This window comes from Canis lupus, chromosome X (assembly GCF_011100685.1).
Source record: "Canis lupus familiaris isolate Mischka breed German Shepherd chromosome X, alternate assembly UU_Cfam_GSD_1.0, whole genome shotgun sequence".
Taxonomy (NCBI): Eukaryota; Metazoa; Chordata; class Mammalia; order Carnivora; family Canidae; genus Canis; species Canis lupus.
The window spans coordinates 108,183,569-108,197,280 of NC_049260.1; the positions used below are offsets into that span (position 1 = coordinate 108,183,569).

The following is a 13,712-nucleotide window of genomic DNA, read 5'->3' on the forward strand; positions in this document are numbered from 1 at the left end:
GTGCCTGTCACCCAGTCATCCTATCCCCCCGCCCACCTCCCCTTCCACTACCCCTTGTTCGTTTCCCAGAGTTAGGAGTCTCTCATGTTCTGTCTCCCTCTCTGATATTTCCCACTTATTTTCTCTCCTTTCTCCTTTAATCCCTTTCACTATTTTTTATATTCCTTGAATAAATGAAACCATATAATGTTTGTTATTTAATAATGCTGCAGTGAACATTGATTTTTTATTTTTAAAAGCTGTTTTCTTTCTTTAAGATTTTATTTATTTATTAGAGAGAGAGCATGCAGGAGCAGGAGGAGGAGCAGAGGCAGACTCCCCACTGAGCAAGGAGCCTGATGTGAGGCTCAATCCCAGGACCCTGGGACCTGACCTGAGCTGAAGGCAGATGCTTATCTGACTGAGCCAGCCAGGGGCCCCTATTTTATTTTTTTTTAGTTAAAATATAGTTGATACACAATGTTATGTTGGTTTTAACATTGTTTTTTCTCCTTGAGTCTTATCTGTAAAATGGGAATAAGAGAGTATATACCACATAGGGTTGTTGTGAGGATAGATAGGATGCTACTTATAAAGTGCTTAGAGGGGCACCTGGGTGGCTCAGTGGGTTAAGGGTCTGACTTCAGGGCAGGATCTCAGGGTCCTGGGATCAAATCCCAGTCGCTCCACGCTCAGTGGCGAGTCTGCTTCTCCCTTTGCACCTCCCTCTACTCCTCTGCCCACTCCCTCCTCTCCTCTACTCCTGCTTTCTCTGTCTCTCAAATAAGAAAATAAAATCTTAAAAAAATGAAGTGCTTGGAGCTGTGTCTAAATATAGTGGGCTCTCTCTGTGACTATCATAAAAAAAAAAATTAAAAAAAAAATAAATAAATATAGTGGGCACTCAATGAATGGTAGTTATTGTTGTACAACCATCTGTATACTCTTGTCTAATTATTATCTTAGGATAAGTTTATGTAAGGGTAATTGCTGAGTCAAAGGATATGGACTTAAAAAAAGCCTTTTTGCTGTGAAATACAGATATGGAAAACCACATAGAACAGATATAAAGTATGATGAATTATTACAAGGGGGAACAGCTTTGTCAACCTCAAGCGGGTCAGGAAGTAGAATGTGGCCAGCCACTCAGAAGGTATCCCTACCTATTTACAATATCCTTTTCCTAAAGTAACCACTATTCTAACTTTTATCCTAATCACTTCCTTAAGTTTCTTTTGTAGTTTTAGACACTATAGGCTAGACTTGAATATATCATATATCTTTTTAAATCTTTTATTATGAGCAATTTCAAACATGTAGAAAAGCTTTATTCATTATATAATGGATACTCATATACCCAGCACCTAGATTCTACCATGAGCATTTAAATTATTTTAGAATTTTATTTATTTAAGTAATCTGTACACTCAACGTGGGGCTCATACTCATGACCCCAAGATCAAGAGTTGCATGCTCTTTCAACTGAACCAGCCAGGTGCCCCCAATTAGCATTTTAAAGTAGTTGACTTATCACACTTCTATCCATTTGTCCCTGTGTCTTTCATCCAAACAGTGCTGCATGTTCTCTTTTATTTCTTGCAAATTGGCAGATGGATCCAGTGGCTTGATCAGATTCAGGTTTGATGGCTTTGGTGAAATAAGGTAGTGATACGTTCTTTCATCAAGAGGTGAATGATGTGTCCTTTTGAACAAATAGATTTATTATTATTATTATATTTAAGATTTTATTTATTTATTTGAGAGAGAGAGATGAAGGGAGCGGGACAGGGGGAGGAGTAGAAGGAGAGGGAGAAGCAGACTCCATGCTGAGTGTGGAGTCTGGCATGGGGCTCAATCCACGACCCTGAGACCATGACCTGAGCTGAAACCAAGAGTTGCACCCTTAACCAACTGAGCCGCCCAGGGTCCCCCCAAAATAGATTTATTATTTAGATCAGTTATAAGTTCAAAGAAAAATTGAGAGGCGGATACAGAGATTTCCCATTGATCCCTTGCCCCCACACATGCATAGCCCCCCTCCATGATCAACATCATTTACCAGATTGTGATACATTTGTTACATTGATAAGCCTTTATTCCTATACCGTTATCACCGAGAGAGCAGTTTTCAGTAGAGTTCACTCTTGTTGGTGTACATTTCAGGGGTTTAGACAACTGTATAATGACGTGTATCTACTGTTACATTATAATACTGAGTAGTTTCACTGCCCTACAAAGCTTCTGTGTTCTGCCTTCTGCCCATTCATCCCTCCCTCCCCAACCTTGATGTCTTTTTGTCTCTCTTTTTGTTGTGACACATGGATTCATGAATTCTTTTTTTAATTTTTATTTTTTTGATATATTTTATTTAAATTCAATTTACCAACATACAGCATAGGGTTGCAGAAGGCCAGGAGGATCCATGAATTCTTTAGAGGTTGTGTCCACTGGTAATGTCTGTCCAGCGCCCTCTACTGACAACATTTCATTCAATGCCTTCTTGCAAAGGAAACATTTTTAAAGGGCCTAGGTAATTTTCATAGAGGTGGAAACAATGAATTTGGAGAGGAGAGGCAGTAAGTCAATGACTGGCACACTTTATACTCATGTAGTGATGAATGCTGGGATGAAAGAGCCCTCTGCATAGCTCCAGAAAGCTCTGTGCAGCTCTCTTCTTTCTGGTAGTCTACCCCACACCATCTCACCCCTGGGTGTCCCTGGACTGTGAACTTTGTCTCTTCCATTCCAGAATACTGCAGGGATCTGCTTGGGTACCCTTTCCTTGCACCGAAGCCTTGAAATTCTCCGTGGGAAGTCAGCATGAATCAATAGTCTGGCTCCCCTTATTTGTTACCTTTCTCTTGGTGATCAGTCTCTCTCTCTCTCTCTCTCTCTCTCTCTCTCTCTCTCTCTCTCTCTCTAAGATTTGTTTATTCATTTGAGAGTGAGAGAGAGCACAAGAGAGAGGGGAGGGGCAGAGGGAGGGAGAGAAAATCCCAAGCAGACTCCCCACTGAGCTCAGAGCCCAGTGTGGGAGGCTCAATCCCACGACTCCGAGATCATCAACTAAGCCCAAACCAAGAGTCGATCACTCAACCAACTGAGCCACCCAGGTACCCCAGTGATCAATCTCTTAATGTTCTTTGTTGTCTGAGGTTTAAAAACTGTTGTTTTCATGTATTTTATGCATTTTTTAGTTGTTTAAAGTGAAAGGATAAATCTGGTCTTGCATTAGCCTATCATGTCAGGAGGAGGAAGTCTAACTCCCTTGCTTTCTTTTTGCCTACATTCCCTTGGTGTAGCTTTGCCTGTCCCTTCCTAACTTTTCAGAACCTCTTTGTGTTAGGTGTGTCTTTTGTATACAACATATTGTTGAGTTTTGCTCTGTGGTATCTTCTGAAAGCCCCTTCTTCTTAATAGATGAGTTAAGCCCATTTACATTTACTGATATGACATTTGGTCTCACTTCTGTTATTTTATCATTTATTATTTTTATATTGCACATTTTATTGATTCTAAAACTCATGTTTTCCCATATTTTAACATTTTTGAAATCAGGATGTGTCCCTTTCAGTTGATGGCTTGTCAAAGTTTAATTGGCAATGTTTTTTCTCAGCAGTGCATAAAATAATGTCTTAAAAATTTATTTGAGATAGAGAGAGAGAGAGAGTAAATGGGGAAGGGATAGGGACAGAGGCAAAGGGAGAGAGAGCTCCAAGTAGACTCCCTGCTGAGAGTGGAGCTAAGCTTGGGGCTTGATCCCACGACCCTGAGATCATGACCTGAGCCAAAACCAAGAGTCAGATGTTTAAGTGACTACACCACCCAGGTGCCCCTAAAATAATGCTTTATAATTAGTGGCATTTTAGATTCCATGAAATGGAATGATTACTTACCTCTTTCTTTAGAAGAGCTCATGGAGTTTCATGATTATGTGTCTAGTTATAGATTTTTGTTTTGCTTTGTTTTTAATCTTTGTAATTTTTTGAGTTTCTTGGATTGGTGCCTCTTATCAGTTCTGGAATTCTCAGCCATTGTCAGATACTTTCTCCTTTCCTTTTTAGACTCCAATTAAAGCTGTGTTAAATGTTTTTATTTTTCTCCTCCATGCCTCTTAATCTCCCTTCTGTATTTTCCATTTTTTTCTGTGCTGTGTTCTGGCCTATCTTCTAGTCTATAATTTCTTTTCTTCACTTGTCTCTTCCCGTATAAACATAGACATTGAGGGCACTTGTGACGAACACCGAGCATTTTATGTAAGTGATGAGTCAATAAATTCTACTTCTGAACTAATATTATACTGTATGTTAACTAGAATTTATTTATTTATTTATTTTTAAAGGTTTTATTTATTTATTCATGAGAGACACAGAGAGAGAGAGATGGGGACATAGACAGAGGGATCCCAGGACCCGTGATCATGACCTGAGCCAAAGGCAGATGCTCAACCACTGAACTACCCAGGCGTCCCACTAACTAGAATTTAAATAAAAACTAGACAAAAGAAAAAATGTGTTAATACGGTAACATTCATATCAACCCTATTGAGATTTTGTTCTCACGTTTTCTTTTTTTTTTTTTTACGTTTTTTTACGTTTTCTTTTTTTTAAAAAAATATTTTATTTATTTATGAGAGTCACAGAGAGAGAGAGAGAGAGAGAGAGAGAAGCAGAGGTACAGGCAGAGGGAGAAGCAAGCTCCATGCAGGGAGCCTGATGTGGGACTCGATCCTAGGACTCCAGGATCATGCCCTGGGCTGAAGGCAGGTACTAAACCTCTGAGCCACCCAGGGATCCCTGTTCTCACATTTTCAACCCCTTTGCCATGGTGTCTGATAATCAATTTATAAGTTATTTCATTCATAAACATACCTCGAAAATCCTGAAAAAACAAACCGATAGGCATTTAATTTTCTAAAAGATTTTTATTTATTGAAGAGAGAGACAGAAAGAGTAGCAGGCAGAGAGAAAGGGAGAAGCAGGCCCCCTGCCAAGCAGGGAGTCTGATGCGGGACTCCATCTCAGGACCCCAGGACCATGACCTGAGCCGAAGGCAGAGCCCAACCATCTGAGCCACCCAGGCACCCAGGCATTGAATTTTTAATTTCAATGATTAATTTTCTAATTTCTGCAAGTTTTATTTTGTTCTTTTGCAAATTTGCTAAGTCATGATTTAATACTTTTCTATTTCATACACATGCTGTCATGGCTGTATTTTACTTCTTTTCAGTTTAGTAAATGTAGTTAATTTTAAATCTGCTTTTAATGGGGTTCCTGGGTGGCTCTGTCAGTTAGGTGTCTGACTCTTGATTTTGGCTCAGGTCTTGGTCTCAGGCTTGTGGAATGGAGCCCCAAGTTGAGCTCCATGCCAGGCTCCATGCTGAGTGTGGAGCCAGCTTGGGATTCTCTCTCTCCCTGCCCGTCTTCACCCCCCCCAAGTAAATAAGTAAGTAAATAAATATATTTAAATCTGCTTCTGATTATTCCTGGATCTGAAATTTTTGCAAGTTTGTTTCTGCTGGTTCTTGCTCTCGATGCCCCTTTTCCTTGTGTGCTTCATTATTTTGACTGCACATACATGATTCTTAAAAATTGTGGCGGGGCGCCTGGGGGTCTTAGTTGGTTAAGCGACTGACTCTTGATTTTGGCTCAGGTCATGATCTCAGGGTAGTGAGATGGAGCCTTGCATTGGGCTCTGTGCTGAGGGTGGAGCCTGTTCTAGATTCTCTCTCTCTCTCTCTCTCTTTCTTTTTCCCTCTGCCCCTCACCCCACCCCCCAAAGTGTGTGTGGAGTTTCTTTGAATCTTAGGATCAAAGTCCTTTCCTCCAGAGAAGATTTTCATTTACTTGTGCAAAGCATCTTTGGAAAATACCAGTCTGGGACCACCTTAAAGCAAATTCACAACTTGAATTTCCTGGGGCCCCTTAGGTGATGGGAATCCAAACTACAAATCTCTGTTAGGGCTGGCTTGTGGCCACAAATGTTCAAGGACAGTTCCCCCACTCCTCTTTTCTGTTTATCATCAAGGCCATCTTCCCTACAGTCCTTTGGGAGTGTGGAGAAGGCTTACTTCTGGCTCATCTTTACCCTGAGGGTATTGGTTTGTGAGGAGTGGGTGGTCTCAGCTTAACGTGCAGAGGGTCTCATATTAGCTTTCTCACCTGGGAGGGCCCTCCCAGAGTCCTCTCCTCTTTATCTAATGAGGCTACCCAAACCTAAGTTCAAGTTTGCCCAGAACAGCAGGTGTCCTTAGGGCAAAAGCTGCATCTGTGCTCCCTCACCCAGCTTACCTCTCTGGCTTCTTGCTTTCCTCCAGAAATTTGGCAAATAGAATTTGGCATGATAGTTCCTTACTTTCACTTATTTTTATGTCTTGTTTTTGTCTTTAGTTTAAAAGACTATTTTTTAGAGCAGAATTAGGTTCATAGCAAAATTAAGAGGAAATGTACAGAGAGTTCCCATATACCCCTGCCCTCATATGTACGCAACCTCCTCCATTATCAACCTCCATTACCAGGGTGATACATTTTTTTTAAGATTCTATTTATTTATTCATGAGAGACACACAAAGAGAGGCAGAGACATAGGCAGAGGGAGAAGCTGGCTGGCTTCTGGCAGGGAGGCCAATGCAGAACTTGATCCCAGACCCTGGGATCACACCCTGAGCAGAAGGCAGAGGCTCAACTGCTGAGCCACCTAGGGTGGTACATTTTATTTTATTTCTTAAACTTTTTAAAAAATATTTTATTTTTAAGATTTAATTTATTTATTTGAGAGAGAGAGAGAGAGAGAAAGAGAGAGAGAATGAGCTAGGGGAGGAGCAGAGGGAGAGGAATAAGTAGGCTTTGTGGTGAGCAGGGAGCCCAACTCAGGGCCCGATCTCCCCACACTGAGAGTAGGGCCAAAGGCAGGCACTAAACCGCTGAGCCACCCGGGCTGCCCATTTTTATTCATTTTTTAAAAAGATTTTTATTTGAGATAGAGAGAGAAGCAGGCTCCATGCAGGGCCCCTGACGCGGGACTCAATCCCGGGACTCCAGGATCACGCCCTGGACCAAAGGCAGACGCTAAACCACTGAGCCACCCAGGGATCCCTGAGAGTTGATTTTTAAAGAGCATGAGTAGGAGGAGGGGAGAGGGAGAAGCAGACTCCCTGTTGAGAAAGGAGCCCAAGGTGGGACTTGATCCCAGGACTCCCCGATCATGACCTGAGTCAAAGGCAGATGCTTAACTGACTGAGCCACCCAGGTGCTCTTAAAGCGTAATTTTAACATCTAGTAGGAAGGAAACTAACATCTGATGATCTCCTTATTCTGTGCCAGGTGTTGTGCTAGTTCTTTCCCTATAATTTCTCACTTAATCCACTTAACAATTTTATGAAGTAAGTGATGGTACCCCATTTTAAGAAAACTAAAGCCAAGAAAGACTGGCATACAAAAGACTATATGTGGCAAAATCTGAATTGCATTCCAATGTTTTTTATCCAAATTCTGTTCTCTTTGCAACATACCAAACTACCTCTTGTATTATTTGAGCCCCTGCAGGATATTAGCTCTTAGGGCATAATTAAGAAGTGCCTGGTACATAATAGAAGTTCAAAAATATTTGCTGAATGAATGAATGAAGCAAAGTTCCTAACCTTGTGATCTACTGGAGAACACAATTGACTAGGGGATGTAAACATGGAAATACACCGACTACAATGTGGTCAGTGACTGAGCTATGAGCTGAGTGCTATGAGAGCACAGAATAAAGAATTCTTTGTAGTCATGTAGCTGACTCTGGAGAGACAAGCAGCATCCAGATCCTAAAGGGCCTTGTTACCACTTTACCTACCATATTGGGTGCTTTATGCCCAAGAATGGTTGAGATGCTTTCCATGGGTTGATTTAATCCTTACAGCAGCCATTAACATAAGTACTGTTATGATCTCTACATTATAGATGTAGAAACTGAGGCACCGAGAGGGTAAGCAACTTGGTCACACAGGCTAGTACATGCCATACCTGAGCTTTCAGCTTGACTGTGGAGACCACATCCTTAACCACTCTGCTGGGCTGCTTCTAATAGTATATGTCATGGACATCCAATACATGATATACTCTATATTAGTATCTGCAAATCTTGCTGCATTTTATTTCTCTATATGATCACACCATGTTTCATTTAACTATGTTGATAGTCTTGGTGGTTTCTAGCTCTTTGCGATTATGGACAGCACTGCAGTGAGCAGTACTTACTCTCCACCCCAAGCTGATTGTGACATTCCCCCATAGGATCGCTCTCACCTTCTTCTCTATCCATTGTACTAAAGGATCTCTAAAATTCCTTCAAGGCCATCACCTTTAATTCTGGAATTCGCAGAGCCATAATTCTTAATCTAGAAGTCCTGCATATTGTAGATTACTCAATGTGGTAATTGACAAGGTTCATTTGGCCTCCTTTTCTGAAGATTGAAGGGCCTGGGTAATGTAATAGCTAATATTATTGAAGGTTTCCTATGCCAAGCACTGCACTGAATACACACATTGTTCTATTTAATCCTCAACAATTCTATGACCAATCCTATTATGCTCCCCAAATTTTTTAGTTAAAATTTTTTATAAGTAATCTTTACACCCAATGTGGGGTTCAAACTCATGATCCTGAGATCAGGAGTCACATCCTATACCAACTGGACCAGCCAGGCACCCTTATTGTTCCCATTTTTAAAAAGAGGAAACTGAGACTCAAAGAAGTTAAATGACTTGTCTGTGGTCATATAGCTAGTAAACGCTGTCTGATTGCAAAGCTCATATTGCAAAGCCCTTTGTTTTTGCTAGGGCTGTGCTAAAAACACACTACAAAATGGGTAGCTTAAAACAACAGAAGTTTGGGGCGCTTGAGTGGCTCAGTCCACTAAGTGTCCGACTGGCTCAGATCATGATTTCAGGGTCCTGGGTTCCAGCCCTGTGCCAGTTCCCTGCTCAATGGGAGTCTGCTTAAGATTCTCTCTCTCTGACAAGGGGTGGTGGAAGAGGAGGTGGGTTTGGGGTGACTGGGTGATGGGCACTGAGGGGGGCACTTGATGGGATGAGCACTGGGTGTTATGCTATATGTTGGCAAATCGAATCCCAATAAAAAATATACAAAAAAAAGATTCTCTCTTTCTTCTCCCTCTGCCCTTTCCCCCACTGTGTGCACTTGCATGCTCTCTCTCTCTCTGAAGTAAATAAAATCTCTCTCTCTGAAGTAAATAAAATCTTAAAGAAAAAAATCCAGAAATTTATTGTCTCACAGTTCTGGAAGCCAGAAGTCCAAGATCAAGGTATAGGCAGAGTTGGTTCCTTCTGAGGGTTCCAAGGGAGAATTGGTGGCTGCCAGAGGGGAGGGGAGTGGGGGATGCAAAATAGGTGAAGGGGATTAAGAGGTACAAACTGCCAGTTATAAAATAAATAAGTTATGAAGATAAAAAGCATAGAGAATATAACCAATAATATTATAGTAGATCTCATTTTGATTCAATGGTCAGATTTTATATTTTTTAGTTTCTTGGAAAAGTTCAAACTTCTTTAAAATTTCCATTTCTTTTTGCAGTCTGACTTCAACAAGAGTAATACTTTCTACCTCTTCAACCACATTGATATTACTATTACATATCACAAAGAAAGTGAAAGAAATTGGGGTGTTGTAAGATTGGTTGCTGCTAGACTTGACCCCCAAAGGTAATTATAGAATATCTTTTTAATTAGCTCCTTTAATTTAAAAATTAATTCAGAATGTAGAAGTTCTCAACTAGAATTTTCATTTTTAGGATACACGTGTAATGTAACCTCAGACATACAGTTTGAAAAATCAAACAGGCAATTTATTCTCTTCTACCTATAGTTAGCATTTGAATACCATGCAGTGTGAGGAAGAATTGGTAGATCTAGAAGGGAATAGACTTATTGAGGGCATCCTGACACTCTTTTCCTTGCTGCCATATGACAAAGAGCTCAGATTTAGATTTGTGTTTCATCAGAGGACAGGTCTATTACTGGAGTCTGTTAGGCAGGTATCAGCTGAGTTTAAGGAAGAATCTACTAACAGAATTCTCTAGCAGTTAAATAAGCAATCTCAAGAATTAGTGAGTACCTTATCCCTGGACATTTATAGAAAGAGCCTGGATGGCCCAGCTATTGGAGAGTTTATAATTAAGCATCCATTATAGTGTGTGGTCACTAGTAAGTAAATGCTGAATGAATTTAATGGACAATCAGCATTGGACAAGAGACTAGACAGGTGACCATTAATGTTCCAACTAAGATCCTTTGAAACTCTTCAATTAGAGTTAGAACTCTTCAGTTAAGACAGAGAGGGGAACATAGCACACAATGTATAAAATCATGGTCCATTATGGGAAAAATATTATAAAACCTCAAGTACTAAGATAGAGGAAAGAAGTTATTCCTTGAAACTTATGTGAGTATATTAAAGAAGGCACATGTATAGTTTTCTGAACTATAGGAAAGGAATTTCTAACTGAGGGAATTAGGAAATTTGGATTTTATTCTCATCTCTCCTGGTTCCATTTTGCAAGCCAACCCTAAGTTCATAGAAATGAATCAGATTTCATTGTTTTTAAGGCTAATGCCCTATTTGACTTCAGCCAAGTTTGTTCTGTCTGTCACAGATGGTTCCCAAAGGGAGAGATTAGAGACTGTATTGCACCAAGCTTTTTGACCATGAGTAGGTTAACTTGATGTGTCGTAGGCTTAATTTCCTCATCGGTGAAAGGATAGAACTGAATTAGGAGTTTAGAATATGGACCCTGATGTATCAAACTCTGGAAATTTTTATGCATATTTTATGTGTACTTTTCTAGGCAAAAGTGCCTATGGATTTCATTAAATAGACCCCAAGTGGTGAGGAACACTGGTACTTTCCAACTCCGGTTTGTCTTAGAAAAAGGATATTCTTTTCAAGTTAATGTCTATATTAAGCATTTTGAAGATTATTTACCTTCACAAGGTGTTACACTTAGGAAGTGAAAGAAGAATTAAAGGAATCAGGACATATTTGTGAACAATAGGGAATAAAGATAGCTGCCAAGAGAGGCCAGGAAATACTAGTCATTGTCAAAGGCAATCCCCCATGTGTATGTCAGACATACACAATGTCAGAATGTCAGGATGATGGACTGCGAGGTCCAACTCAGGATGGCTGCTCATATTCAAAATCATTAGGTAGTAAACAGGCAAAGTATGATCATCCAAGAAGCTAGTCTCATCAGCTATATGAAAATCAAACTTAAGCTTTACAGTTATATCTCATATTGTCAGATTCAGGTGAAAAAGCCAAGAAAGTAATTTTTAGACTTGTATTTATTCTACACTGCCCATAGTAACAGTTTATGTATGCATGCAATAAAACTTTTATCTAATCATTGTAAAGGTCATTTATGTGGGTCTCTTGAGAACAAGGACTATGCTATATAATTCTTTTTTTTTTTTTTTTAGAATTAGGCAATCTGCTCAAGGTCATAAGTGAGTTAGGCCTAATGGCATTCTAGGCCTACAGTCTTGTGTTTTCTGTTAGGGACTGTACCTAGCTAATTTCCCTGATGGTTACCATTGTTGATAATTTCTTTTTCCTAAAATTACTTGCTTCATTTGGCTTTTGGATTACCATACTTTACTGATTTTCTCCTGTCTCACTGGTTGCTTATAAGTCCTCTCATTTCTCCAACATCTTCATGTTGGAAGGCCCCAGAACTGAGTCTTTGAACTTCTTTCTTCTTCATATATACTAACACATTGGTAATCTTATCCTGTCTCATGGTGTTAGATCCCACAACAACTTAGATATGTAAACTTGTATATGTAGCTGTCTACTTGACATGACCATGTGGATGTCTAGTAGGCATTTGAAATTTTTAAAAAAGATTTTATTTATTTATTTGGGAGAGAGAGAGTGTACAAGTGGGGGGTGGGAGCAGAGGGAGAAGAAGAGGGAGAAGCAGGTTCCCCACTGAGCAGGGAGCCTGACCCTGGATCCCAGGACCCTGAGATCATGACCTGAACGAAAGTCTAAAGCTTAACCCACTGAGCCATCCAGGAGCTCTGTCATCTGAAATTTAACATGACTGAACATGAACTTGTAATCTTTCCTCCAACCTGTTTTTCCTGTTGTCTTCTCCATTTCAGCAGATAGCAACTACATTCTTCCAGCCTTTCAGGCCTCCCAACTATGGCAGCACCCTTGACTCCTCTTTATCATTCTTCACTTATACCCTGTATCTATTCCAATCCTTTGGCAGACCATGGGACTCTACTTTTAAAATATAGTCAAGATCCACCCCTTCTCTTCACCTCCACCACGATCATCTGGTCCAGGACAACATTGTTTCTTATCTGACTGATGGCAAAACTCTCCCCAGTCTCCCTAGTACCATCCTTGTCTTCCAGCAGTCTGTTCTCAAGATAGCATTCCTTTTGAAATGTCAGCTTATGTCAATCTCTGCTCAGAATCTTCCAGTGACTTCCCATCTCACTTAGTAAAGGCCAACATTTTGAAAATGGCCCAAAAGGCCATACATAAGGCCGGTGGTTTGAAATAGGGCTTACATTGATTGGAGATCTTAATACCCTTTTTGCGGCATAATCTCTCTCTTTTGAAATGCAGATATTTCCTGTGCTGGGTTCAAGGCCCATATTTAAACAGTAAAACTTGATTTGCATTATCATGACATATGTTATGTTTTTTGTAGATGTTAAGTTTTTATCACAAGCCTTAATAGTGATCGTTTCTTTAATTCATAGCTGTTTTATTTTATTTTTTATTTTTATTTATTTTTATTTTTTTATTTTTTTAATTTTTATTTATTTATGGTAGTCACAGAGAGAGAGAGAGAGAGAGGCAGAGACACAGGCAGAGGGAGAAGCAGGCTCCATGCACCGGGAGCCCGACGTGGGACTCGATCCCGGGTCTCCAGGATCGTGCCCTGGGCCAAAGGCAGGCGCTAAACCGCTGCGCCACCCAGGGATCCCTATTTTTTATTTTTAAAATTTTTAAAAAGTAGGTTCCACACTCAGTGTGGAGCCCAACACAAAGCTTGAACTCACAACCCCAAGATCAAGACCTGAGCTGAGATCAAGAGTCGGATGCCTAACTGACTGAGCCACCCAGGCGCCCCAATTCATAGCTATTTAAAAATATATTTAGGCTTTAAATAAAATTCACCCTACAAACACTTAGTAGGGGCATATCATGTGCCAGACACTAGGGTTACAAAAATGAATAGGAAGAGGGACATGTCAATAACTCCCCAAATTGTGAGTGAATGGTTTTATTGTGCATATACATGTATAAATAACAATCTTGTAAGGACTGCATATTAGTCTTTTTTTTATTTTTTTATTTTTGCATATTAGTCTTTAAACCGAAGTCAAGGGATAAGTTGTATGTTTAGTAAATAATTGAAAAGGGAAGCACTGCTGTTTTCTCCTTTTGATTTCTCTCTCTTTATTCCTCTTTTATTTTTAAAGTGATATTACAGTCTTTTTTTTTCATGAACAGGCACTTGTTAGATTCATCAGTTCTGTCTAATTTCAAACTTCTTTAGTTTTTGTTTTCCACCTTCTATTTTTTATAACCATCCTTTTCAAATACAAAAGGCTTGCATATATTATGTCTTCACTACCTTTCATCAGCTAAGCATGGCATTTTACACAGAGTAGGCCCTAAGATCTCTGGCTGCTTATAAATATGAT

The 13,712-nt window shown here is 39.9% G+C and overlaps 1 protein-coding gene across 1 annotated transcript in view; it reads left to right on the forward strand.

Moving 5' to 3' along the window:
* Positions 1–13,712, forward strand: part of LOC611979 (transmembrane 9 superfamily member 2-like) — a 76,771-nt gene that overhangs the window by 13,366 nt on the left and 49,693 nt on the right. Inside the window, exon 6 of the mRNA XM_038586617.1 lies at positions 9,556–9,683. Coding sequence (XP_038442545.1) covers positions 9,556–9,683 — 128 coding nt within the window. The remainder of the gene's footprint in view (positions 1–9,555; positions 9,684–13,712) is intronic.